The sequence below is a fragment of the Prunus dulcis genome, chromosome 3 (assembly GCF_902201215.1).
Source record: "Prunus dulcis chromosome 3, ALMONDv2, whole genome shotgun sequence".
NCBI classification, from domain to species: Eukaryota; Viridiplantae; Streptophyta; class Magnoliopsida; order Rosales; family Rosaceae; genus Prunus; species Prunus dulcis.
The window spans coordinates 22,965,408-22,992,413 of NC_047652.1; the positions used below are offsets into that span (position 1 = coordinate 22,965,408).

At 38.0% G+C, this 27,006-nt stretch overlaps 6 protein-coding genes, 1 long non-coding RNA gene and 1 other non-coding gene across 9 annotated transcripts; 2 read left to right on the top strand and 6 right to left on the bottom strand.

Moving 5' to 3' along the window:
- The first annotated feature begins 694 nt into the window (after positions 1-694).
- LOC117622976 (universal stress protein A-like protein) lies at positions 695-2,976 on the top strand. The gene is made up of 4 exons (XM_034353795.1): positions 695-1,091; positions 1,992-2,113; positions 2,216-2,334; positions 2,596-2,976. Exons 1-4 carry the CDS (start codon positions 914-916, stop codon positions 2,702-2,704), a joined length of 528 nt encoding a protein of 175 aa, XP_034209686.1. The 5' UTR covers positions 695-913; the 3' UTR covers positions 2,705-2,976.
- A 359-nt stretch (positions 2,977-3,335) lies between these two features.
- On the bottom strand, positions 3,336-7,203 carry LOC117622033 (serine/threonine-protein kinase ATM-like). The gene is made up of 2 exons (XM_034352540.1): positions 6,786-7,203; positions 3,336-6,563 (listed from the first exon to the last, which is right to left on the bottom strand). Exon 2 carries the CDS (start codon positions 6,509-6,511, stop codon positions 3,605-3,607), a length of 2,907 nt encoding a protein of 968 aa, XP_034208431.1. The 5' UTR covers positions 6,512-6,563; positions 6,786-7,203; the 3' UTR covers positions 3,336-3,604.
- An 840-nt stretch (positions 7,204-8,043) lies between these two features.
- On the bottom strand, positions 8,044-9,050 carry LOC117623354 (50S ribosomal protein L12, chloroplastic-like). The gene has a single exon (XM_034354299.1). It carries the CDS (start codon positions 8,956-8,958, stop codon positions 8,392-8,394), a length of 567 nt encoding a protein of 188 aa, XP_034210190.1. The 5' UTR covers positions 8,959-9,050; the 3' UTR covers positions 8,044-8,391.
- Positions 9,051-9,191: 141 nt separating this feature from the next.
- TRNAP-UGG lies at positions 9,192-9,263 on the bottom strand. Its single transcript has one exon. It is a non-coding gene; the product is annotated as a tRNA-Pro (tRNA).
- A 483-nt stretch (positions 9,264-9,746) lies between these two features.
- LOC117622221 (monodehydroascorbate reductase 4, peroxisomal) lies at positions 9,747-13,544 on the bottom strand. Its single transcript, XM_034352817.1, has 7 exons — positions 13,162-13,544; positions 12,253-12,304; positions 12,050-12,130; positions 11,574-11,692; positions 11,047-11,266; positions 10,796-10,914; positions 9,747-10,642 (listed from the first exon to the last, which is right to left on the bottom strand). Exons 1-7 carry the CDS (start codon positions 13,279-13,281, stop codon positions 9,917-9,919), a joined length of 1,437 nt encoding a protein of 478 aa, XP_034208708.1. The 5' UTR covers positions 13,282-13,544; the 3' UTR covers positions 9,747-9,916.
- Positions 13,545-15,864: 2,320 nt separating this feature from the next.
- Positions 15,865-26,030, bottom strand: LOC117623415 (myb-related protein 305-like). 2 transcript variants are annotated; one of them, XR_004585122.1, is made up of 5 exons: positions 26,006-26,030; positions 19,511-19,678; positions 19,249-19,378; positions 16,585-16,968; positions 15,865-16,179 (listed from the first exon to the last, which is right to left on the bottom strand). XR_004585122.1 is itself a non-coding variant. In XM_034354386.1 (4 exons), the coding sequence occupies exons 2-4, from the start codon at positions 19,650-19,652 to the stop codon at positions 16,644-16,646; spliced, it is 597 nt and encodes a 198-aa protein (XP_034210277.1). In that variant the 5' UTR covers positions 19,653-19,678; positions 26,006-26,030; the 3' UTR covers positions 16,194-16,643. The 2 variants fall into 2 exon arrangements, 1 of the variants encoding a protein (XP_034210277.1); XM_034354386.1 differs by lacking the exon at positions 15,865-16,179 and having other exon boundaries at positions 16,194-16,968.
- Positions 17,213-19,199, top strand: LOC117623417. Its single transcript, XR_004585123.1, has 2 exons — positions 17,213-17,544; positions 17,639-19,199. It is a non-coding gene; the product is annotated as an uncharacterized LOC117623417 (long non-coding RNA).
- LOC117623416 (ADP-ribosylation factor) lies at positions 24,197-26,973 on the bottom strand. The gene is made up of 7 exons (XM_034354387.1): positions 26,840-26,973; positions 26,377-26,538; positions 26,061-26,131; positions 25,605-25,724; positions 25,122-25,240; positions 24,646-24,727; positions 24,197-24,429 (listed from the first exon to the last, which is right to left on the bottom strand). Exons 2-7 carry the CDS (start codon positions 26,522-26,524, stop codon positions 24,424-24,426), a joined length of 546 nt encoding a protein of 181 aa, XP_034210278.1. The 5' UTR covers positions 26,525-26,538; positions 26,840-26,973; the 3' UTR covers positions 24,197-24,423.
- Between the last annotated feature and the right edge of the window lie 33 nt (positions 26,974-27,006).

Below are 27,006 nucleotides of genomic sequence, written 5' to 3' on the forward strand. Positions count from 1 at the left end.
CATTATTTTATTAGTCTCTGAACTTAGACCCGATTTGCATTTGAGTCTCTCAATTTCCAAAATAGTTCTCGTGGTCTTTTAACTTTAGTTTCGTTAGGACAAATGGTTCTACCGTTAATTTTGTTAACTTTTCTATCAAATGCAGGAGCAAAATGGTATTTTTGGTATCAAAATTGATTAAAATTAAACTCTCTCTCCCTTCCCTCTATCCCGATTTCTACTCCCCAAAACTTTTAAAATTTTTTTTTTGGTTTTTTTATTTATTTGATTTTATTGTTGTTTTAAAGAAATAAATTTTATTTATTTATTTAGTTATAATATAAAAATACTATTTTGCCCCTACATTTAACAAAATTGATGGCATGACCATTTGTTCTAACGAAAGTGAAGTTAAAGGACCATGAGAACCATTTTGAAAATTGAGAAACTCAAATGTAAATTGAATCTAAATTTAAGAACTCATAAAACGATAGAAATGATTGGGCATTTTTTCTCTGGAGGAAAATAAAAAGAAAGAATGGAGGCAATTTTCCAAAAATAAATAAATAAATTCGATGGCAATTTGGTAACTTAGAAGGATCGGACTGGTGGTGACTCATTGAGAGACTGAAAACACACTTCACGCCCCGCCAATTTTTTGGCGAACCAAGGCAAATGACACCTGTGTTTATATATTGCCGGATGGCAGAGTGGCAGTAACAGAAGCGCGCATGTTAGCATCCTTTTGTAAATATCCACTATCGTACGCTCTGATGCGTGATGCGCGCACTCGGGTTTATGGCTTGCAAATTAAATACAAAACGGTGAAACAGTAAACCAGTGTTTCAGCTTGCGTACCGACATAGTCACCAGAGAGTGAGAGAGAGAGATAGAGTTGGAAGCGAGCGAGCGAGCGACTCAGTGAGCGAAGAAGATGGGGGGTGAGCCAACTCGGATAATGCTGGCAGTGAATGAGTCGACGATCAAGGGGTACCCGCACGCCTCCATAAGCAGCAGAAAGGCCTTCGAGTGGACTCTGCATAAGATCGTCCGCTCCAACACCTCTGGCTTCAAGCTCCTCTTCCTTCATGTCCAAGTCCCTGACGAAGACGGTCCTCTCTCTCCTTCTGTTTTTCTTTTTTTGTTCCCATTCAATATGTTTGTACTATGCTTGATTGCAAAGAAAATGGAGGAAATAGAAGCAAAAATTGAAAGGATAGGGAAATCAGAACCGAACCTATAGTTTTCTAATGGAAAATGTTAAAAGAATCGCAGATTATGTGTGAGTGAAAAATTGGCTTTGCGATCAGTAAGTTGATGTCGTTTGGTTTTGTAAATTGAAATTAGTCGGTGATGATCATTGATGTGATATAATCTTCATCGTAATTAAGAAATCGTTAGTAAGTTTTGGTACCAAACGGGAAGCATTGAGTATGAAGGGGCTTGATAACTTTTTAAGCTTTCTGTCACTTCTTTCAATTTTATAGTCAATTTGCTAGTTCGTTTAAGTGGTGAGTTTTTGTAATTTGAATTCAATATCGAGTTTGATCGGTATCTGACCACTTTTTGTACAATTTCCCTTTGATTATATGATTGTTTCTCAAAGTTGGCTTGTTATGGCGACTTCATTTTAAATCATGTAGTTTCTTGTGATTCCAAAATGAGTTACGTGACCCAAGTATCATCATCATCATCATCATAACTGTTGTTATTGTGGTCATCAAGCATCGACCATGATCATAACACAGAGAAATTATGACCCTGAATTGATTTGAGTTCATTGTTATATGAAAAATGTGAATGAATATGCATATAGTCCATTTATATTGTATCTAGTTGAGCTTTTGTATATTCTTGTGTTTGAGCATGCTTAAAACTTCATTTTCCATTACTCAGAAACTTTCTTATCCTTTTTCCTTCTTATTACGATGTGATCCTGCCGCTTGTTTCAACTTTGAACCATTGTTCCTAACCATACTTGTAATAATATGTGTGCCCTCTTTCGATAATAGGTTTTGATGACATGGATAGTGTCTATGCATCACCTGAGGATTTCAAAAATCTGAGGAATAGAGACCGCGCCAAAGGGCTTCATCTACTGGAGTTCTTTGTTGAAAGATGTCATGCAATTGGGGTACTGACGTGTGTCTTTTGGGACAGCATTATTAAATAATCGCATCTGAAACATACAACTTAGTATTCTGAAGTTTAAATCTATATATTGAAATGCTTGTAGGTTGGTTCTGAAGCATGGATTAAAAAAGGGGATCCCAAGGAAGTAATCTGTCATGAGGTGAAGCGTGTGCAGCCTGACTTTCTGGTTGTGGGCTGCCGGGGTCTTGGTCCTTTCCAGAGGTATGCTTTTAAGTGCTTGCCTTTTATAGACACATGCCTGATCTCCACCACAGTTAATAGTATTATTACATTGCAGACATCCTTTTCTAACATCTTTTGCAATTGACATGTTTAGCAATTTTCATATATATATATATATATATATATATATATATATATTCTGATAGCCCTGAAGCAGAGTTGGCTTATATGCCTATCATATTATTTATTGAAGGCTATCCACTCAACTAAGAAAGTTTCCCTGTTTTATTTGCTCTGCAGGGTTTTTGTTGGGACAGTGAGTGAATTTTGCGTGAAGCATGCTGAGTGCCCTGTGATCACAATCAAGCGCAGCGCAGAGGAAACACCTCAGGATCCTGTTGATGACTGAATTTTCCTGGAATGTGTATGCTTGAATTCTTTAATTCTGTCCAGACACTTTCTACATCAGACCCTTGTACCTAAACACCAACTGGGAACAAATTAGATGTATTGCTTCTGTTTGCAATTATGTGCAGACGAAGAATTACGGCGAAATATACGAAGGAACTTGGATATTTTGTGTTGCATTGCAATTAGTTTGGGAGTTCCTTTTAGGAGCTTTCTTGTTTATCATATAATATTGGGAGCTTTCTTGTTTATCATATAATATTGGCTTTAATATGATGATGTCTTTGCCATGCTCGTTGCTTTTTTGAATTGGAGATCTAATGTTCTGCGTTGGGGGAAAAACCAACCCAAGTCACAGGCGAGCTCGTTGCCCAACTTTTTTGAATCATGATTGGGATGAGTATAAAGGAATTCTTTTGTCAAAGGCACTTTATGGCCTACTTTTGAAAGTTTGGCTACAGCCATATTTCTGATAACTAGTATTTAAGACAGACCGACTGACGGTCCTAAAGCAAATAATTTCCAAACGTTTTAAAGAATTGTGAACCGACCGAGGAGAATTCAATAGCGAGAGAGGGGCTGCTTCACACCAAAAGCTCGTGTATTGTTTGGTGTGGGAGTTGAAACAAAAAGAAGTGAAATTTACATCCAACTGAAACTGGTGGCTGAAATCAACACTGAGAGTTGCTTCTCACCAAAAGCTCCTGCTGATCTCTATATTGATAAGTTGAAGAAACTAGTTACACAGGCTAGATAAACTACTACATGACTTCATCCACAAGCATCCAAAAAGAAAGTAGAAATATTATCCCTAAACCTACATTTGGATCACTAGCTTATATGACATACTGGGGATTGTGTGTAGAAACAAAAAGGTCCATTATACAAACAGTGAACCGATCTAAGATGAAGATTCAACCATTGTGCTTACCGTCTCCAATAACTCTTTTATCTCACTCTCCAACTTGGATTTCGTTACAGCTGACACTTTCCCGTCCGAATTGTCCAGCATCGAGGTCAACTTCTCAAGTTTATGCCGAATGAAGTCGAGTTGTGACGCCTCACCATCAACAGGGGGCTGTGAGTTTGTACCTACTGGCTGACTTTTGGTCTTGCCCCTGGACTTAGCTGGAGGAGAATTGGATATTTCACTCAGTTCACGAACCTTTGAAGCAGCCGAGAGATTGTGGAGCCGGAAGTTGACATTGGAAGCTCCAAAGGGACTGTCATTTTGCGAATGGTTGAAGGCTTCTTCCGCATCAGAGATCCTTAAGAAGGAAACCCGAGCGCAGAAATTGTTGTAGAACATCTCAGTTTCCATTTCGTTCAGCTCTCCAAATTTACTATATATCTTGATAAGATCAGCTTTCGTGGGCAGAGAGGAACCAGGGCCAAATGTCACAAAAAGGGATGCAGGTGAAGCTTTCTCATCCCTCTTCTTCTGCCTTGTCTTCAAATCCGGTGTTCCAGCAGCATGCTTTCCTATAGGCTTATCAGAGCTCTTCTTGATTTTCTTGTGCCCAGATTCACTGTCAGGTAGATTTTCTGCGGTTTGACTTTGGTCTTTCCCCAGTGACCCAGGCTCAGATATTAAATTCTTTCTCTTCCTATGAGGTTGGCGGTTCTTGTAAAGTTCGTAGTTGGAGCCATTGCGATAAATTGAGTCTCTGAATATGGCCATAAAGTCCCTAAAAATCTCAAAGGATTTCCTTTTGATTGGATATGATGGATTAAGAGCTGCAGAGCGGAGTTCAGATATCACTAGACTAGCTGATGCATTAGCTTTCATTGGATCACTGTTCTTCTCCTCATCTTCTGCTGGTGCTTTAGGACTGAGTTCTGTAGTGTGTTTCTTCTTTAATTTCTCCGTGCAGCAATTCAACATATGAGGGGACCCAATAAGGTTAGAAGTTGCCCGCTCCCCTAACTGAGTTTCATTAGAAACTTCAGATTCTATTTCTATGTCTCGCATCCTTTTCACCATGTTAAGATTTGTGAAAGGAGGCGACAAGTACTTGCTCTTTTTCCTTTCCCTCGACAAGGGGCGGTTGTCAATTTGGTCTTTCATATCACTTTGTAAACCACCACTGCGCAGTTCCCCATCTCTTGAAAGAGGGCTGTCACCAGTTTCTTCTTTCATCTTACCATCATCACTATCCATGCCAAAACTCTCATCCTTCTTCCGTCTCCTTGATAACCGACCCTTGTTACCTTCTTCCTTGCTGCCACTACAATCATTTTCAACACTCAGAATTTTTTTGGTAAGAGTGCTTGTTGGTGACTTTGAGAGTCTGAGCTTTCTCTTTACTACATCAGAAAACAAATTACTCTCATCATGACTCTCACTGCCTTTCCGCTTCTTCTGCTCTGGTTTCTCTGATACTGCTCCCTCATGAGCCATAATCCCGCCATCCTTAGTTTTCGCCTGAATATCATCGTCCCCTCCCATAAGATCAGCAATGCTTTTCTGCTTCCTTCTTTGATATTGCCTATCCTCCAAAATTTTAGGTGAACTTCGCGAAAATGTTTGATCAGTTTGGCCAGTCTTTGCACCTCCGGGAGAAGAAAGCCAGTCTTCAAATGGCCCTTGGACAGGCACTTCCACTGCCTTCTCATCATCCTCAAGACCAGGAATTGGCTGGGCTTCATAGAATACAGGCAATTGATACCCCCCTTTTGAAAAATAAAATGCAGACAGACAACTCTTTAACACAGTGAGCTCAAGCACACTACTCATGGATGTAACTTGGGAAGCATGCTTCAACTCAGCAAGAAGGTTTGCTGATTCAGATAGATGACCCAAAAACTTCCCAACTTTACCTTCAGGCACAACAACTCCTTCCTTAATTCCAGCATTCAATGCCAAGGGTTGACTAATATCACTCAAAAACTCTTTCTTTACGCAGCCACAACTCATCTTCAACTTCACAAGTCTTCCAATCTCATCCACAGCCTGCTGCACGGCATTAACAAAAGCCTTGGAACTACTCTGCTTCGACATCTCCTGAAAATTTTCCTCAAAGGGTTTTAATTGCGACGGATGGCACCAAGCAAATGTGCCGTCCCCAAAATAAGCAACAAGGAGTCTGTCCTTATATTTCAATTTCACTGCATAGTCTGACGCATCAGAAGGATCACAAATCTGGGCAGGCCACCATGGATGGCTCTTAATCTTACCCCACACAAAATCTCCCACAGAAAACTCATGTCCCTCGTCACCCATGTCCTCAGTGATCTCAGGTTTCCCATCTGGGTCTTCCTCAATCTCATCCAAAAAACTATCATTCTCGTCAGCCCTTCCTCCGTTCACACCAGTCTTACCCTCAATGATCTCATGTTTCCCATCTTGGTCTTCTTCAAATTCATCCAAAGAACTCCCATTTTCTTCAACCCCTCCGTTCACACTAGCCATAGCCATAGTAGCATCCGTCACCGCCTTTTTCTCCTTACTCGAAAAAGACTCCAACTTTTCAACACTACCCTCATCCCCTCTCAGTTTCAGCAAACTCGACTCTACAAGCCCACCCTCCTCAGTATCCGAGAGACCAACATTCAGGTCCCCAAAACTTCTCTCAGTCGAACTTTTGGGCTCAACCACCTGAGTATTGACCACTTCACCGACCCTACTGCTACCAACATCACCAACAGAGCTCTCTCGACCGGACCCCCCTGGACCGGGCTGGGTTCCGCCCGAGCCGTTGATAGCTTCGACGATCGTGTTCTCCTCTGCATCTGAACCTTTAGGTGGTTCAAGAGCAGAAGCTGAACCCCCCTCTACGGCTGTAGATCGTGTTGGGGCCGCTCCCATTTCGAGGATAATCTTCTCTCGAGAAAATCAAGCCCAGACTTTGATTTTACAGCTGAAACGAATTGCATACAAACCCCAGAAGCAAAAACAAAAGCAAGTATGTAAATCAGCACATTCTAGGGTTTTGGTTTCGTCAAGAAAGAGCTCGAAAATGGGACTAATATAATACTAAATGTGCACTAGCAGACGAGAATAATGCATACATGGAATAAAATAGTCGTATAAATAGTAAAAAAGGAAATGAAAAAGAAAAAAAAAATATATATATATATACCTGAAGAAACCAAAAGCTTGAAGCTCAGGAAGCGATTCTCAGAGAAAGATTAAAAAAAATACGGAAAGGAATGGAATCAAATTCCACACAGAGAGATAACTAAAAATCAAATTTTGAAAACGCCGTGTGCGTGAGAGAGAGAAAATAGAGGAGAGAGAGAACTGAAATTTGTGAAAGGGAAAATATCGTGGTAAAGTGGCGAGAAATTGGTATATGAGGCGGTGGTGGGGAGCTGACAGCTGAGTAGCAGAGAAGAGAGCGAGAAGAAGCGGCTATTTTGTTTTTGTTGTCCTTTTCTAGCAGAGCGGCCATCTCCACGTTTTGTACCCGGCAAGCTGACATTTGGGTTTGAAATATACGTACCCACGAGAGTACATTAAGGAAGCATACTCGCGGGGATTTAGGACCATGTATGGTTTGTTTCTGTAGCGATTCAAAGGGTTTGTTTCTCCACGAGTATGCATGTGTTGCAGTTTCGATGTGGCGGCATTGGGGACATCAAACGGCTCAAGAGTTGTACTACGTTGGCATGATTCACCACGTGTCCCTTCTACCCTTCGTTCAACAGAGCCCATAATAAAGGCGACGCTGATTGGGCGATCGCAGAACGGCGTCGTCGTCTCCTTAATTTATCTCATGCATATGTGGTTTGCTTGCTTTTTATGCTTACTCCCGAATAGAGAAAAACTTATTTATAACGGGAATAGCACCGACTAACAACACAATAATACGAGAAAAAATTATTCTTCATATCATTATGTTATTGATCGAAAATAGCAAAAAGTGTTATTTTCTTGCATGAGAGCTTCTCTATTCTAGTTTTTGCTTTTTATGCATAGCAGAAGCTTTTGCATAATTATTTCTTGGGTTGTTTGTTGATTGGCTTTAATATCCACGCACAAGTTTTTCCAGCCAATTCATGGGATGATCGAAGTTGGAATAATTACAAGCCATCAATTAAACACGTCATGTCCTGTCAATATATCTAAGCCTAAGCTAGCTAGCTGTTTTATTAGCAGGGAAAAGAGGCTAGACATTTAGACTTGGGCCATTGCCTAACATTTTACCAATTTTTCTTTTTCCCATTTCCCCACCCTGACCTTGGATAGTTTCCAATTCCAAATGCAAATTGAAAATGAAAGAATGAAAGGGATTATTAATAACGTGGACCACCAAATTCCACAAAACGGGAATTAATATAAGGAGAGGATTCGAACTTAAGTGCAAGGGACCGACTCAGTGTTGTGATTAGCTGGCCTTATTCCGAACAAAAGCTACATTAACGTTTTTGTACACAAGAAATGGTTACCTTCCTTCTTGAGCACAACCATAATCCATATTACATACAGATGTAACAAACATACTGCATACACATTCAATTCAATTCTACCACCAAGCAAAACTAGAGAGCATAATAAACCATACTAAAAGAGCATATTAATCAAATTCTTCACCTTAAAATTACAATTCCAATTGCATTGAAATTGAACTTGAAGAAGAAGCAAGAAAGAGAACAATCCCATATCACTAACACCTACAAGTGCAAATAGTACACAAACAGCAGAAGCTCATTTACTGAAAAAAAACCCCAAACCGATTAGACAAATTACACAATGGCAACCTTAGCCCCAGCCTCTTCCAGCTGCTTCTTCGCCTCATCGGCTTCGTCCTTGGAAATCCCTTCTCTGAATTTCTTAGGCAAGCCCTCAATCAGCTCCTTGGCCTCCTTCAGCGCCAAGCTCGTCAACGCCCTAACCGCCTTAATCACCGCAATTCTTGCGTTGCTCGGCACCTCTTCGATGACCACGTCGAACTCCGTCTTCTCCTCCACAACGGCAGGTCCCTCGGCGGCTCCTGGCGCCGCGGCCACCGCCGCGGCTGGAGCCAGAGCTGCGGCGGAGACGCCAAGCTTGTCTTGGAGGAAGTCGACGAGGATGCGAGCCTCCTCGAGGGTGAGGCTGGAGATATCGGCGCCGAGCTTCTCAATCTTCTCGGGGGCTTCGACGGCGGCGAGGGGACGGAGGTGCGTGGCACGGTGGGTGAGGCTAGGGTTTTGGGGGTTGAAGGGGAATTGGAGGGTGGTTTTGGGGGTGTTCGGAGGAAAAGAGGAAGTCGCGGGTGTGTTGAGATAAGATGGGGTGCCCAATGTGAGTGTAGAGAGAGAGGCAGCCATTGTTGTGGTGTGGATTTGAGTTTTGGGTCTGAGAGGGAGAAATAGAAAGAAGGAAGAGTGAGTAGAAGAAGATAGGATAAGGAGGAATTCTGAAACTAGTGTCCATGGGGGTATGTAGCTGGTGTTTTTTCTTTAGTTGACGGATTTACCCTTGTGCCTTGATAAAAACTAAATACGTTGTCGTTTGTACGGGGGCATAAAAAGGAAAAACAAAAAGTAAAGGTCGCAGGCTCGGGGCATTCCGAGAATCGAACTCGGGACCTCTCGCACCCAAAGCGAGAATCATACCACTAGACCAAATGCCCGCTTGGGGTGTTTTCTTTATGATTTCGAATAAGTAACAAGAAAAACAGGTTTCCACTCATCATTTTCCTTTTCTTTGTTTGAACAGCTACCTGCGTAGCTACAAAGATATTTTTAATTTTTACAAAGGTATACCAAGTCCACAACATATTTACACTAGTTCAATGGAGTTAGTAAAAATTTAGTATCAATCATGGATATATATTGCATTGCATCGCATTCATGTAAATCAAACATTCTTGAACAATGGTGGACTCAATAATTAGCCAACTTGAGCCCCTTCGTAGGTCCGCCTTTGTTCTTGAACCAAGTGAAAATAATTACCGCTAGACCAAATGGTAGTTGGTACTTGGTATATGTAAAATTTGTATTTGCTTTTATCACCATTCACTAACAATTGGTCAGACAAGGACTAGTAAACTCTTTTTTGGTCTTTTCCGTTTTTCTTTTGGTTGAGCAAAATAGATGACCAGGAAGGGAAACAATTTTTCGTATAAGGATGTATATAATTTTTGTATTAATTAATTATTTTAAACTACAGTTTTGCTTCAATAAATACGACCAAATATTTGAAGTATGTAAATCTCCTACACCTATCAATGCCACACAACATGGGGGTATAATACATTATACATCAACCCAAACAAACAGCTGCTCACCACCTTCTGCGCTTCCTTCCGTACCAGAATGCAAACGCCGCTACTGATGCAGCCAGAACAACACCAGCGGTTGCATGCAATGCATATATTGGTCTCTCCAGAACTATGCCAGAACCAATAACATCACGAGGCGGTGACGGTGGCGGTTTCTCACTAACAGTCACAGCAAAACCCAAGCCTTGCCTTTCCAACTCGGCCAAGTCCTCAACTGCTGGCTTCAGCCTCGTGGCCTTGGCTATAGCTTCATACTCTTCCTTGGTACCACCTTCAAGGAAAGAACCAACAAGATGGCTGTTTCTTACCCAATAAGCTCCGAATGTGCCTCCTGAGAAATCTCCAAAATGGACCACATCTCCTGCATTGTCCCCATAAAACTGCCATGACAGGGTGAAGACTCTGGAGTAAAAGAATGGTAGATAGTCGAATTCGCCCGCTTGGTTTTGTTCCATTATTGCACCAACAGCATGTCTTGCGGATTTTCTGGCTGAGTCGACGTGTTCAAGCCTTCGGGACTCGCCAAATACTTTAACAGGGAATGTGGCAACATCTCCCACTGCATAGACTGAGCTATTGCTCGACTGCATCTTCCCATTCACGTTGATCCCACCTTTCTCCAGTGTAAGTTGACCTTCAAATAGGCTTGTGTTGGGACGGATTCCTATTCCCACCACAACCGTGTCTGCAGGAAGACTACTTCCATCTCTAAGATTAACAGCTGTGACCTGTGCAAGAGTTTACCAGTAAAAATTTAGCAAATCAATTAGAAGATTGGATTCAAAGAAAATTTACCCAACACGCATGTGAGTATAATAATTACTCAAGTGAGGACATTTGACGTCAATAATAACTCAAATTAGAAGCATTTTAGCATTTACCTTCCCATTCGAGTCAATATCAAACGAGGACAAAATGGTTCCTTTAACGAACTTTACTCCTTTGGACTTGTAAAATTCTTCATAAAAACTTGCGATCTTGGGTGTGAACAATCGGGCCACTGCAAAATTAAAATTAAAAGAAAAAAGTTCATATATTTGCTTACAACTACTCCTTCACCCCAAATAGAGAAGGTGCATTTGAGAAAGCTCGATGAACAAAGAAGAAACAGTATCGGAATAAAAGTACATACTGCAATGTTCTTCTGGGAAAACCATTGTTACACTCATCCTATTGATCACCAATGATGCAGCACACTCCATTCCAATGTAGCCACCACCAATGACAACAGCATTCCCACCAGAGGAAGATTCCATCAAGTTGACAAGTCTATTTGCATCAGCCAAATCTCGTAAATAGCACACATTTTCAGAATCTGATCCTTTCACTCCAAATTCTTCAAGCTTCAGTGCCTACTTTCAACACATGCGCACACACACATCAATCCATTAAGGCAAGAAAGCAAATTTTTCATAAAATGCTATCCTTGGGAAATAACCCTTAGAATGATAAGATCGTATTTTCTGAAAATAATGTCAAATGCAACCATATTAACAAAGATGTACAAAAGTTTATTAGCATTAAAGGTCTAATACAATATCCTCATTTTTAATCAGTATTTGACATTCTAATTGCATTTCACATTCTACTACTTTTAGCTTTAACAGAACATATGCAGCAAGAAAAGGTAAAAGAAAATTATGAGATCAGTTTCAATACCCGAGCACCTGTTGCAATGATGAGAACTTTGTAACTTATGGTCTCTCCAGATCCTGTCAACAGTGTCTTGCGTCTCACATCAACAGACTTAACTCGACTTCCAAGAACTAATTCGATCCCTATAAATAAAAGGCCCAAATTCCCCAATGTGAGAGAGAGAGAGAGAGAGAGAGAGAGAGAGAGAGAGAGAGGAACAAGAACAAAAATGATTATACACAAGGAAAGTGAAGGATATGTTATTCAACTTTATTATTCATATATCAGGTTGTGTATTTTGATTTTATATATAGAGAACCAAGTGTCAAACCAAATGCGTAGACACCACAAAAGTTAATTATGGAAAGAACAAACAACATTGTACTTCATAGCACATAAGCATCGCGCATATTCTCTCGATTAAATACCACATCCTACAATTCCCATTAACATAAAATAAAAATAAATAAAAAGGAAGCAAAGAAGTCATAGATAGTTACCATGCTCCTTATACCATTTAGGCGTTAACCTTTCCTTATTAGCACCAACACAAGTGTGAAATGATGGAAGGCGTGCAGCCGCTGCACATCACAGTAAAAGATCATTCAATTTAGAGCTGCATAAATAAAAATGTGGGAAAGAAAAATAGTTCAGAGCAATATACAATGAAGATATTATTATTGCTGAGAAAGAGACTCTGTACCTTCAGGAAGTAGAAAGCCTTTGCTTAAAGCAGGTCTCTCATAAGGCGGCACCTGAAAAGGATATTCCCAAATCAAGGAATTTACTTGCACAAACTTTATCACTTATATTACAAATTCATCCAAGAAAGAAAAAAAATAAAGAACGTTACATGTAAAACAGAGACGCAGGGAACAGGTTATCTACTTGATATGAATTCTTCTCAAAATACAAGGTTTGATATATATATAACACAAATTTCATTTAGCAAGGGGCAACGGAAAGGACCAGTTCAAGAGCATGTCACTTAATAAGGCGGTTCAATGTTTAATTATTGTTGCAGATCCAGTTCATCAGTCAAATATATCTAAAGTTTAAAGGAAACACCTCACTGGATTTTTTTTATATTAGAAAGAGGTGTTTTGGACAAAATCTTCCTAACATGCATATCATCTCCCCTCTTCCCTTAAGCCACTTTTAACTTAAGTGAAAATTTTCACTCTGGTTTGAACAACTACCCAAAGAATATGCAATGGTTTAGAACTATATAAGTATATATCATGTATGTAAGTGTGTTCATAGGGGGGAAGGTCCACATTGTAAATCCAAAAAGCTGATAGCACCTATAAAAATAATATTTGGAACACAGATTAATACAAGCGCCAATACTGTTCTTTAGAATATCAACAATTCTCCAATACAATTCTAAGCCCTTGGCTTCTCTTCCATCAACTTAATTGATATCTCATTGAATGGAATGTGAAAAATATAAGAATTAATGTTTCTGTTTCTGTTTTTTTCCTTCGAATACAGAATTAAATGTTCGAAAGAGCAATAACCCAATTGTGAAGAGCATATATATACCCATCAAAGACATGAATACCATGAATAGATAAAAAACAAATTGAGAAGAAAGGGAGAAAATACTCACTGGTTCTTCAGAAATTATGCAGAGTTCACCATGAGAGATGCCTCTCTTTGTGAATTCAAGAGCTGCATAGCCAGCAGCCACCCCTCCTCCGAGAATCACATACAGAAATGCCCTTCCCATCTCCCTCCTCTTCCTTTGGGTGGTGTGTGTAATTTGAAGAGATTGATTCTAGGGAGAGCTTACTTTGAAGAAGGCTCTCCCAAGAAAGATGAACAACACATCCATTAATCTTCAATCCAAATGTATGTGAGTCGTGAGTGTGATGTCAGACAGACAGATCATGAGATGCACGGTTTTACCATAATACCCTTAGCTCTTGTTTCTTTTCTGGATTGGATTGTATGCCATATACCGCTGATGAGGTTCATTTGTGGGATGGGACCCTCTCTGTGATAGTGGGTGGGACCATTCTTTTGTTCTTTTGGGTCGGCCGAGCGAGTCATGTACTGTCACGTGTTATGAGCTTATCACGCCATGTTGTGATGGATAACATAATAATTGTTGTTACTGGAAATTGTGACGACGAGCATGGAAGGAAGGAATGAAGGAAGATCAAGCTGTGTCAGAACTCAGGAGGAGGATTGGGGCAAGTGGTTCCATAACACCTCGTGTAACTGAATCATGGATGAGCCTTGCGTTCTGTCTCTGCCACACGTTTTATTTCTTGAACTTATCCTATCTAATCCCAATATATTTTTTTTGGTTCTTGCATTTTGAGAGGTACAATGGATATAATATCGTCGTCTTATATTTCTTTGAAAAAGTAAAATTTTTGGCTCATTAATTTGTGTGTTTAAATCAGAGATAAATAGTGTATTTTGGTAGTTTAGATTATCGTTTAAATTTAATAGGCTCTAATATAGTGAAAAACGGCCTTGACTTGTAGATCATGTATCATATTTGAACAAGTTATAGTGTTCGTGAAAAATCTTTATTCTTTTATAATTTAGATTATCACTTATATTCAAACAAAAATTTAAAAAATTCATGATTATTGACCACGTAACCACTATTTTTTTTAGGCGGATAACTCATAAAGGTCAAAAGTGTGTTTGACCAAAATTTTAAGGTCAATCATGGGCCAATCCAACTACATTGAAACCTACTAAGAACTTGTCATATTTTTACTGTTGGGCCTTATATCATGTCCTTGTTCTCAACTCCAAACCCAGACTTGGGATCATGCATGGGCAAGCCAGAGCCCACCTCTGTTATATTTAATGGGCCGTCAGATCCAAGCATGGAGATCAGTTTTATTTTACTCTCCAGTAATAGTTGGTATCGAACGGTCTTTTCTTTACGTGTTCTTCACATATAATGTTGTTAGACTGTGAATTGACGTAATGTATTGAAGAGTTAATTTAATAATCTAACAACTTTCATAAAAAATATAATAGTTTTTTGCTGAATATTCATGATTTTGGTCGATAATTTGACAATATAACACTCTCAAAATTATCGGTAAATCCAATGTTTCCTTGCACACGCTTATAAGAAAAGAATTAGAGACATTGATTGTTGCACATGCTCACCATAAATTGTAGAAGACGAAAGATAACCTTGATAGGAAAAACATCCCGGTTGCATAATTCATTGTGTATTGATATGTCGACTTTCCAAGTACTTTCACTTTCATCCAATTAACTACGATTTGCTATGCGTCCTCACATCACATATATATATGTCCAAGACTAGTCATCATGGAATCACATAATAACTTTGCATGCCATTTATATGTTCCTTGTCGGCACCATTACCATCCCACAAATTAATCACAAATATTGAACCCTATATTAGGAGAAATAATATTTCTCATACCCTTGTTTTATTTTCCGTTTCTTTCTCTTTCTCATATTCTAAAAAGTAACATGAAAAGAGAAATAGAAAGAATGAAACAATAAAACGGAAGTAAGAAAGTTTTACGGCTCACTACTATCCAAATCTACTAAATGAATACACTCATTTTAGAATCATGATCCCTTTGCAGGTCGATCGAGATTGGAGACCCGGAAACAAATGAAACTAGCCCTAATTTGAATAGTTTAATTAGATTAGAGAAGGCCCATTAGTGAAATAAAACCAGTAGCCTTGCTTAATTCAATGGGCCTGGGGATATTTTTGCTGTCAACATGTTCACATGTTAATTTTTCCACATTCATGGCCGACCCAACATGTGATTTTTCCTCATCTTCCACGTGATAGTTATCGTTTGTGCTCTGCAATCAATTCAAATTGCGCACAAAAAACATGTGACTTAAAAGAACGAGTGGCTGAGAGATGAAGTTCCTTTACGTATGACCTCGGGCAACAAGAAAAGATCTGTCCCCGATTATATTTGCCATATTTGGCAATGCAAAGTCCGAAGAAATGGGCCCTCGAGCTTCTTTTATGAGCCATTTCTTTGAATAAAGGTTGAATGCTAAAGTTTAAGGTTAGTTTGTAAATTCCTGTGTCATCCAGGAGGACGAGTCGACCTAACTTTGTTTTTGTCTGTTTCTCTCGACCCACAAAATATCTAAAGAGTTTAAAGTTGTTAATATCAACTTACCAACTTAATTGAAACTCTTTGAATTCCTTTTTTGAGTACAAGCGATAGTTTAAATTACAGGACATAGAGATTTCTCGCACACACAAAACAAAAAAAATAAAAATAAAGAAAGCAACAATTCTATTGAGTGATGAGTGTTGCCATGTGGTAGCACGTTGGAGAAGTAGATACCATAAATTTATGAGGAATTTATTTTGTGCCGAAAAATAAAAATTATGTGAGGAATTGATAATAAAGAGAGCATGTGAAAACTTGCTTGCAGTGGGTGCAAGTTAGGCTGACGTCCAACATCAGTTTTGCATGCCCATGCATAACTTTAGAAAAGCCGATATGGAATCTTAACAAGAATAGCAATAAGCTTTCTACGTGTCGATTTCCCAGTGGTTCAGTTTTGTATGTGTGTGTGTGTACGTATCTTCTTTCTTCTTCTTCATATCCATATCTTCAAATTTTCATGTGCTCTTCACATCCTAAATAAAAGATGTGTAAACTCAATTGAATAACATTATGCCTTATTTATTATTCATAAAACACTAAAATTACAGGTCTCTATCTTAATCTTTTCTTCAGTCCCTATCATATTGAACTCCATATAAAAGCCTCGACTAATTAGTGCTTCAATTAAGACAAATCCGAGACCTTATTGTGGGAAACATATTAGATTAAGCCATCAAAATAATGTACATATATATATATAGATATATAGATATGCCAAATACTCTCTTTTACTATATATATATATATAGGGATGGAAACTGCAAAGCTTAAGATCCTAGTGCAAGCTAAAATCAAGTATAAACCAAGATATATGTTTATATTATATATATATAAATATTAAAAGAAAACATATATATATATATTTTATATAGACAAACCTAATAATTGATGATCCAAATAAGAATTTGGAGCATAATATATGATTTGGGTTGCTTAATTACTCTCCATTTAGAAACTGCATAGACCAGAGATCCTCAATGCTCCAGTAGCTTTCATGGGAGTGATCAGGAGGTAAAGAAGAAGGATAAGCATCCATATTTGGTGGGTAATTAGCCGGTGCGGCATGGGTAATTGCCATTGTGTCCACAGCAGCGCTGGAGATCGACACCTGACTTGTGCTTGCTTGATCATTCACCTCGGAGATTTGTCCAGGTGTAATATTATTCTCTGCTTGCTTAATGTGCTTTTGAATTCTAGTCCTCCAATAGTTCTTGATTTCGTTATCGGTCCGTCCTGGCAGATGTTTTGCGATTTTCGACCACCTGAGTTGCAAGAAAACACAATATCAAATGTTAAAGCTGCCACAATAAATTATTTGTAGTACTGCCAGTAATTGCTACACAAACTCCTATAAGAAAAAGGAGCTGCTGTGAGAAGAAATAAGTGGTATCAGAAGCACTGGTTAGCAGAAAGAACACTCACTGCAGAAAATAATGGAACATCTCAATCTATATATAAACACAATTAATTAAAACATAAACTATAAACAAAAATTACATTCAACTTGCAATTAAATAATATTACTGAAAATTCCAAGCCAAAGCATGTTCTATGGGTGAGAATGAAAGCCTTCCAAGCTGGACTCATTCACACACACACACACACACACACATGTATATATAAGGCAGATCAGGACACAGGACTTGGTCATCTATAAGAACACAAAACATTTACTTTGCGTACGTGTATGTATGTACACAGATAGCAGCTCCATCTCCATCTCCATCTCCAAGCTTAGTTTCCATGTCCAACCACTTGTCCAATTCAGGCTTAGCTTAGTCAAGGGAGCTCTATCCCTGAGTTTCTAAGGCAAAGCCCAGAATCTATGTATATAACCGGTACAGTATATATACATAATATATATGAATATTTTCTGAATTGTTATTTCTTATATCTATATCAATATGGTTCTGTTTTGTCCATATCTACCAGGTGAAGGGGGTTGAAAAAATCGAACCGTATTCGGCAGAAAATTTGAGCCCAACTCCCGGAGAAGAGGCTTCAAGTTATTAATATAATTTAGTATTAATTATATTCAAAGTACGTACTAAGTAAAGTTCCACTTAGCCATGCAGGTGCCTTGTTTTGTAAGATTAATACTTTGATTAGCAGCTGCTGCCTCCTCCTCCATGCATCGATGGATCTTTATGTGTAGGAACAAGGGGGGCCAGTGCTTGCCATAAGCAGCCAAAACACTATGGTTCACGTCTATTTCAACCCAAAGCAAAAGAGTTTGTCCTTTTCTTCTGAATGCGAGGGTTGGCATGTGACCAGTTTACAGGGTTCACCTATAAATCGAAGGTTTTTATTGCCTCCAATACTTTTTGGGTTCCAGTCCAGAACGCGTCTTAATATATCGCAACTTCTTCACCACCACACACCACTAGTTTTAAGGTATTTCTTCTCTTTCCTTCCCAGATTGACAACTATTTCCAAAACCTTTGGACTTTTATTTATTTATTTATTAATTTACTTATACTGGAAGAACATTTATAATTGTTTTGACTTCATTACCAATTTTAATTTAAACTTTAAATTTACTATGGAAAGGGTTTTTCCTAACTTCTCAAATGGTGTATACCCCACAATATCATGGCTCAATCACATAGTAGATTTTTTTTCCTCAAACTACCAAAAAAATAAATTTGCAACTCTATGTAATTGTAGAAGCTATACTTATAATATATACAGTTTTCCCCACACAAGTGAACGGCTATCAGTTGTTGATTTGGTGAGTCCAAAAAACATGAGACCCACGATAGCATTTTTTACCCATATCTTTTAATTTTGAATAAAATTATCATGATCAATTACTTGGTGTTCTTAATTAGCTAGCTTGGATATATATATATATATATATATTAATGATCATGAAGAAAGAAGAAGGGTTGATGTTGCCCTTGAAAGTAGAAGGGTCCACTGCAATGATTTGCCCCAGGCCTCCACTCTCCAGTAGTCCATCCTATAACACATCTAAGAGAGACTGCTATCAATTAAGCACATATATATTTATATGTACTTTTTTGAGAAATTTTTTTCAAACTTCCGTGTGGTTGAAATCACAATAATGGATAAGACGTAGAATCAAAATGAAGAAAAAGAATTGAAGAGGGATTTTTGGTAGCCATGAAAGTACAAGAAACAGATCTTTCTCCGGATTTTTGCTGGCCATCAGTTCCTCATGTGTTCTATATCATTTTTGTAATCACCTAAGGATGACTCAAATTCCCCGCACGTTCACGTTGTATCTCTATCTCTCTCTCTCTCTCTCTCTTCCCTCATAGGTCCCAGACTATACAAATAGGGCTACTATCAAGGTCCTATGTATATGAGATCAAATCCTACTTAGTCATCAAAATTAAGAGGGAATTAAGAAGGTGATCACGGAGAGAAATAGATCAAAACTAATGAAATCCACATATACTATAATCATATGTATATATTTGTCTCTGTCATTAAAATAACAAGGTACGTGTATACCTATATGTTGATATTTCACTGTATAATAAATAAATAAATAAATAAAATAAAGTGATGATCACCTGTTTCCCCACTTGGCATGCAGTTCCATAATCAAAAGTTGTTCCTCTGGTGTAATATTGCCTCTCCTAACATCAGGCCGCAGATAATTTAGCCACCGGAGCCGGCAACTCTTCCCAGTACGTTTGAGACCTAGTGACATAATATACACCTCCTAGTGACATATACATAATATGTATGTAATTTGAAAATGATTAAAAGGTTCTAGCTAGGGTTTTGATTTTATGTTTAGATACTAATATTTAGAGATCAAACGTGTTATACCAGCAGCTTTGGCTAGGGAGTTCCATACACCTTCACCGTGATTTGCAATATAGTTGATCAGAATCAAATCTTCTTCCATGGTCCATGGCCCTTTTCTCACTTCAACATCCTGGGATGAACTATTGCATGGCTTTTTATCCATCTTGGTCTGTGTGATTGTGCGTTTCTCTGTGTGTGTGTGTGTGAGAGTGAGAGAGAGAGAGAGAGAGAGGGGGGGGGGGGGGGAGGGAGGGGGAGAGAGAAGAGAGAGAAAAAGAGGGGGTGAGAGAGGGCAAGGCAAGATAATAAGAGATAATGGGGTAGCTGGGGGTTTTTATAGAGGGAGAGCAAAATATACTTCCCCAGTTATATTACTGTATTTAATCGGCATTGGAGTAGAGAGATTTTAATCCAACTGGTTTGATTAATTATATAATCATGTATATTGTACGCATGATCATCTGTACTTAATAATCTCTCCATGTCGCTAGCGAACATAAACACCTGCACTCCTACGCAAGCATAATATTGTATATACAAAAAATATATTGAACAAAAAAAAGAACAGAAAAATGTATCCCAGAAACACGTGTGTATAACTTGAGGTAAAGGAAGTTAATTTAAAAGGAGCATATGTATATCTCAAAAAAACCAAACAAACATATGTATGTGTATATATATATATATATATATATAAAAGAGAGAGAGAGAGAGAGAGAGAATATATGATTCGACCGTTGGAGCACTCATACGAACCAAGGCTCACACTTGAACATTTTGTAAAATATATCTACATATATCTATGTGAAAATTTATTTACGGGAAGACGAGTGTGAACGTTGTGGTTTGAACAACGCCGCATGTATTGGTTTGAACGACAACGCATGTAAAATTTCGTACTGTGTGGATAATGCATGCATGTGCGCCCCACTTGGAAGTTGATGAAGAAAGCCACCAGAGCGTGATGAGGTGACAGTCACATAATCTTGTTGATTTCACTGTTTTTACCAGTTGCTTAGTATTAAACTTGTGTTTCGCCAATTTCTACATTATATATTTTTATTAAATTTTGAATCCTATTAAAATATGGACATTGTTAATTTCTTCGCGTTCGAGTCGGGACCCACAAATGATATATTTCCCTTGCTACTCCTAGGCCCCGTTTGGTTCACTGAATGAATTTGAGAGGAAATCATTTCCCATGTCATTTCTCAAAGAATGGGAATGAAATATTCATTTCCCACATTTGGTATAATGTCGGAAAAGTAACAGGGAGATTTCACTTTGTTTCCTTTCCCATGTTTGTTTTGAGTATGAATGGAAAACAAAGTTTGTATAATTTTCCAATTATACCCATATTAAATCAAATAAAAAAAGAATGCATTTAATGATACGTTGTAATTATAAATTGTACATAGGGACAAAATAGTCATGAAAATTATGCATTGAATATTGGCTCATTTTCCAAACTTTCCCATGAGAAGGGAAAACAAAACTCAAGTTAAGAGGAAGACTTCAATTTCCCCACTACTTTTTCAAGTGTCAGACAACCATTTCCCATGCCTGGACTTACCAAACATAGGAAAGCAATTGAATTCTCATTCCTAAGCCTCATTTCCCATAAACCAAATAGGACCTACAGTCTAGCTTGGCGCCCTAGAGAGCCTCTCTTGCGATGTTTTCTTCTTTTGTCGGGCCGGCCTATAGCTCTCTTTTTGAACAATGGCCCACTTCAATAAGGACACCATTTCATTAATTCTTTTAAGTTTAAGCAACAAAATTTTTATTCATATCTCATCTCAACAAGAAATTAGAGTTCGAACGTAAGACCTCTTGTATGCAAGTTAAGACTCTTTTTCCCTAGGCTAGACCCCATTAACAAAATTGTGAAAGTATTTAAAACACGTAATGTTAATTATCAATTCTCTCATGTTATTACAGTCATAATCAATTTATTAAAATCATGTCCTAAGTTTAGTAAAATTTTAGCTAGATCACTCATACCATTCTTGGATTTCGCGGACCGGCCATCTTTTTGTTGGATATTGTTGTAAGTTCAAATCTAACAAGTCTCTAATGGATTCTTCTTTATTCTTCCTTTTACCACCAATAGAAAAAGAGCTTGACCTACTCATACAATTGTATGAAGAAACCTTTAAAAAACAGAACAAATATATATATTTTAGTCAAGAGGAACCTCAAAACCTATATTAACCCGTGCATGCAAATGACACTAAAAAAATAGAAACGACACAATTTGATAATTTTGTTAACCTCTCAAAGACATTTTGAGATAAAAGTATTTATATTTATCGAAAACGTTTTATTCCACTCCTCATTCTAGTACTGGAGAAATTGTAAAACACATCATAAGTTATATATGTCGTGTTTAATTAAATAATTTGACTGACCGAATAAAAGATGAATAATCCATTACTATTAAAGAGGAATACGTTTGTTTCTCATCCGTACATGCATGCTATAGCGTATAAAGTCAAGAGGAGGAGAGGACAAATTGGCATATTTTGAATCAATCTAAATTAAATACCTAACCAGCGTAGTATTAGCCACTCATTATATGTCTAAATAAGAAAGTCTTCTCCCCCCAACCCCACGAAAACCTTACATATATGTACTTATTATTTGACACTTCCTGCAAAAGTCATACGGAAGCATTCTACATTTAGAAACCCATGTTGTTGTGGGTTTATGGCTCTTCATGAGATCAAGACGCGTAGTGTTTATATATATAATAATATCCACATCGATTCACGGTTATCAATTATCTTATATATGGATATTAAAGTTTACACTCGTAATTTTTATGCGATATCGATCAACAGTTATCAATCGTTGCATGAACAGTTTACATTAAAACTACTAGTGGAAGTATTAACAAAGAAGAAAACAAGTTAGACTGAGCAGCACCGTCGTAATTAATACAAAGAATAATACAATGCATATATACATGTATATAGTAATTGGGAAGGTCCTTGGAGTTGGGAGATACACGTACGTCTGCTTTTGTTTCTGAATCAGAGAAAGTTTGGACAGAATCAAGTGCTCAAAGAAAACAGGATGAGGGATTAGTGGCCAGCCTGGCCAGGTGGTTGTTTGAGCACCACCATGATCCTTTGATTTAGAGCACGACATGTGATCACAGCTAACAATCTGAGTTTTGGGCCACTAGTTTTGCCACACTCAAAAATGAAAATCTAGATACTTAATCTCAGCCACGAGATTGATTTTGTTTATGTGGCTGAGGTCAAGGATTAATGAGCTAGCTGTCCTCAGCCATAAAAGGGCACAAAGACAAACTCACATTGTGGATTTGATGGTGCTTCTCCTTTTTGCAAACCTCACCACTATCCATTAGGTCTTGTGTTGCCATAAGATTGATGGGATTTCATAGATTTTTTCAAATTAATTAGGTTTGGATGACAGCAAGTTTCATTTATATGTTAACTCACTTATGGCTTGTGACTTGTCAATTAAGTGTTAACAACATGGCAAGTAAGATCGCTTTCCTGGCCAAATCTTGTGCGGGTATGGAGATAAAGATAAGTGTTAGCTTAGAGTCTTAAGAAAAATAAATTTTAATCTTTAAAGGATATATGATTTTATAAAGAGTAACGCTACGGGCACCAACTTGTTTACCAACTTTTGGATACCAACACATGTGGCACATGAAATGACAACCTATGTCATATGCCACATGTGTTGGTATTCAAAAGTTGGTAAACAAGTTGGTGCCCGTAGCGTTATTGTTTTATAAATATGGACTTAGCCAAGTTGGTTAGAGCAAATGTGCTCCCCACTCTGCTCTCGAGTTCGAATCCCCGTCCATCTAAGATTAGATTAAAGTAGAATATCGCTTGTATAAATATATATGAGTTTTTCTATAATTAAAAAAATTGGCGCTGTATGTTTTATTTATTAAAATTCAAAAAATGAAATTTTGTTATAAATTTAAAGATGAACACATTGTCAATTACAAGTTTAAATTATAAGTCATTACGAAAAAATGCATTTGTAAATATTTGTAAGAGAAATTAAGCATGAGACAAGAAAGTAACTCGAAATCATAATCCAGACCAGAGACACAGAGGAGACTCAGGAGGACAGCATGGCCCGACTTCTTTAGCTGTCTTCTTCTAATCGAAGAAAGAGAGCCAGAGCAGAGAGCCTCTCCCTCGATATCTTTTCTTTCTATGATTACAGTGAGCTTGAAGCCTAATGGGCTAGCAAGGTAGAAGTAGAGCCCACCGTACAATACAATTGGGTTTCGAGAACAGACTTCACGTTGGGTTTTGAATCCATATGCCCATTCAGGGCCCAAAAGAGTCTAAAGATTCAAATAGCCTAGAAATGAAGCACCAGTGAAGTGCTGGCCCTATTGCAACTGAGTTGAAGAGCCTAAAAATGAAGCACATGTGAAATGCCCGTCCTATTGCACCTGAGTATAATCCCCCCTACCCCTACCGCACATTAGATTAGTTAGAATATCACTCTTTCCAGAAAGAGAGCCAAGAAATGAAAATCCAGAGGGGTTTACTTAGCCAGGAAATTAAAGTTATAAGAGTATCAACCAAGGATTATTGACACTCAAACATGAGAAAATACTGCCGCGCATGATCTCTAATTCTCTTTTTCTTATTTTTTAACTCCAAAATTTGATGTTTTGGTCGAAACATGAAGAGCAGACAATTGAAGCAAACACGATAAATATAAACTTGGCTCATGCGTCAAAACGATTGTAACAACATAGCAACTTCGTTTACAGCTAAACATTATAGCTAGAGTAGCAAATACACACATGAATTCTGACGTCGTCTCGCCAAAACATTCTGCTATTACAACATTCATCGAAATAAAGGAAAACTATCCTCCCCAGAATCTCCAAGTCAAGCAACCAAACTCCTTGACCTTGACTCTCATGCCTGTAAATTAACAGAGGGAGGGTTGTCAGAAATATATAATCGACAGAGTCATGCAGACACAGCAAATATGGAAGGTAATTTAAAAAAAACCATTGTTAATGTAATTCGTCCAACATTTAAGAATGCCACGTAGTAAAATACTCCACAAATTAATACCATGATCTGATACTCTTATTAAATAAAATAAAATAAAAAACATAATTTGGGAAAACTTGCCTTGCTAGCAATGTTGTTGGAAAGCCATTCTAACCCCTCGTACAGACCCTCTCCAGAGGTTGCACAAGTGCTCTGGATGTACCTGAAAAACAGCAACATTACCAACAATACTTCAGGCCAAATTTTTCTATCCGCAAAACCATTATATCCAGTATTCAACTTTGCCCAATATCTTCACATGACATTCAAGAAAAACTCATTCCAAATTTCTTAGTTGTTTAGTTTGAACCATCCATAGCTAACTCAACGTGCCACAGAGTTTTCAGTACTCCTAGCTCCTATTTAAGAGAAACTAATGAGTAAAATTTCCCATGATAAACAAATAATGCCAAATTTCGGTCTCAGCCATTAGGCTAGCATCCTATTCAATTTGATCAACCATATAACACAAAATAACAAAAAGTCGTGGTCATAAGTGATGTTCAATTCAACTATGAACTAACAGTTGCAGGGTGAAAATTAACAAAATAATTTACCAGTGACGTTGGCGGAGAGAATGAAGACCAAGCTTATCAGTTATTTCTGCGGCATTCATTGCATTAGGAAGATCTTGTTTGTTGGCAAATACAAGCAGAACAGCATCCCTCAGTTCATCCTGAAACCATATCAAACATTTAACTTCAAAATCTAGTGCCAAGAGTATGTGCAACTGTTGCATCCTAAACAAGGTTCAGATCACTTTCAGGGAATGTAAACAGAGCTATATCTTAACACAAATGAAGCAACCAAGGCATAAGAGAATGGACAAATGCAACTTTGGGAAAGTATGTCATGTCACAAACCAAACCAAACCAAAACTTACCAGGCCAAAAAATCCAAGTAAACACAGAACAATACAAAACAACATAAAACTTCATTTAGAAGCATACAACCCCCTTGGCCCCATTAATGACGGGAACTTTAGAAACCCCAGCACAAATAAGGAAAACAAAAATATAAGACATGAAACAAGTAGTTACCTCATTCAACATCCTATGCAATTCATCCCTTGCCTCAACAACTCGATCCCTATCATTGCTATCAACCACAAAAATAAGACCTTGTGTGTTCTGGAAGTAGTGCCTCCACAATGGACGGATCTGTATTTGAAAGAAGTTGGATCAGTCACTGGCTACACATAATTAGAACTTCAGAAAAATGTTCTCATAAGACGAAGATACACATTAAAAGGTAATTTCAAAATCTCAAATTATTCCATGAAAATAAATTATATAAAATGTTACTGCACCCATAATACATGAATCTAACTGCCTATTTAGAAGACTTTCAGAAACAATACGCAGATTCCTACAATGACTAAAAACTTGTTGCAAAATCAAGGATAAAATCAGTGTGCATTCATGGACGCACACATAGATGCGTGAGAGAGAGAGAGAGAGAGAGAGAGAGAGAGAGAGAGAGAGAGAGAGAGTTACTTTGTCTTGACCCCCCACATCCCACACAGTGAAGCTGATGTTCTTATATTCTACTGTCTCCACATTAAATCCTGCAGAAGAACCACTCCCGTAATTAAAATGACAAGTGATAACAATTTTGATCCAGAAGAATTCCGAGAAATAAAACAAATCGTCATCTTCACTACAACAGATGGTTGGGAGAAAAAGCACCAATGAAACCAAAACCAACATACAATTTTTCATGTGCGGAAAATTTATACCCCACAACGTAATTGATCTAAATATATGAATCAAAATATTGAGTTTTTAATCAAAATATTGTATTGGGGCTTACCAATAGTAGGGATGGTGGTGACAATTTCTCCGAGCTTGAGCTTATACAATATGGTGGTCTTACCAGCGGCATCGAGACCCACCATGAGAATTCGCATTTCTTTCTTGGCAAAGAGCCTGCTGAAGAGCTTCGTGAAGGTAAGCCCCATTTTTATCAAATTATCTGCCACATACAATCAGACCATACAGTAAAATCAAAATTAGCAAAATTCTCATGCTGGGATTTCGTTCTACAATAACATAAAGCAAAATCAATCCAATATTCTTTCAAATCGTAATGAAAAATTCAATCAGATCCATATCACTTCGTGAACTGAAAAAACGAAGAGGGATTTCATTTTACATGGAGATCAAGATCGATTAGGCAGATCTACGATTCACATCTGATAACGAAGAATTCACAAAACGGACGACGAAATACTAGAGAGAGAGAGAGAGAGAGAGAGCGAGAGAGAGAGACTCACCTGGAGGAACTAGGAAGGATCAAAATGAGAGGAGGAGCCAACACAGCAAGCCGCGATTTTTATTGGTATGCTTTCTCTCTCCTGGACCCTGGTCAGTTAGTTAATCACCGCGGTTAGGGCCCAAAACGATGTCGTATTCTTAAGAAGCCCAAAAAACGCGAGACACA

Coding starts and splice junctions, on each gene's coding strand:
- LOC117623415 (XM_034354386.1), bottom strand. CDS start 19,652: ATGGATAAAAAGCCATGCAATAGTTCATCCCAGGATGTTGAAGTGAGA. Junction 19,379..19,510: donor CTCCCTAGCCAAAGCTGCTG/GTATAACACGTT, acceptor TTATGTCACTAG/GTCTCAAACGTACTGGGAAG. Junction 16,969..19,248: donor CATGCCAAGTGGGGAAACAG/GTGATCATCACT, acceptor CTTGCAACTCAG/GTGGTCGAAAATCGCAAAAC.
- LOC117623416 (XM_034354387.1), bottom strand. CDS start 26,524: ATGGGGCTTACCTTCACGAAGCTCTTCAGCAGGCTCTTTGCCAAGAAA. Junction 25,725..26,060: donor ATGTGGGGGGTCAAGACAAA/GTAACTCTCTCT, acceptor TTTCAAATACAG/ATCCGTCCATTGTGGAGGCA. Junction 25,241..25,604: donor TGCATAGGATGTTGAATGAG/GTAACTACTTGT, acceptor ATATGGTTTCAG/GATGAACTGAGGGATGCTGT.
- LOC117622976 (XM_034353795.1), top strand. CDS start 914: ATGGGGGGTGAGCCAACTCGGATAATGCTGGCAGTGAATGAGTCGACG. Junction 1,092..1,991: donor CCAAGTCCCTGACGAAGACG/GTCCTCTCTCTC, acceptor TTTCGATAATAG/GTTTTGATGACATGGATAGT. Junction 2,114..2,215: donor AAAGATGTCATGCAATTGGG/GTACTGACGTGT, acceptor AAATGCTTGTAG/GTTGGTTCTGAAGCATGGAT.
- LOC117622221 (XM_034352817.1), bottom strand. CDS start 13,281: ATGGGAAGGGCATTTCTGTATGTGATTCTCGGAGGAGGGGTGGCTGCT. Junction 10,915..11,046: donor TTTCCCAGAAGAACATTGCA/GTATGTACTTTT, acceptor TTAATTTTGCAG/TGGCCCGATTGTTCACACCC. Junction 10,643..10,795: donor ATATTGACTCGAATGGGAAG/GTAAATGCTAAA, acceptor ACTCTTGCACAG/GTCACAGCTGTTAATCTTAG.
- LOC117622033 (XM_034352540.1), bottom strand. CDS start 6,511: ATGGGAGCGGCCCCAACACGATCTACAGCCGTAGAGGGGGGTTCAGCT.
- LOC117623354 (XM_034354299.1), bottom strand. CDS start 8,958: ATGGCTGCCTCTCTCTCTACACTCACATTGGGCACCCCATCTTATCTC.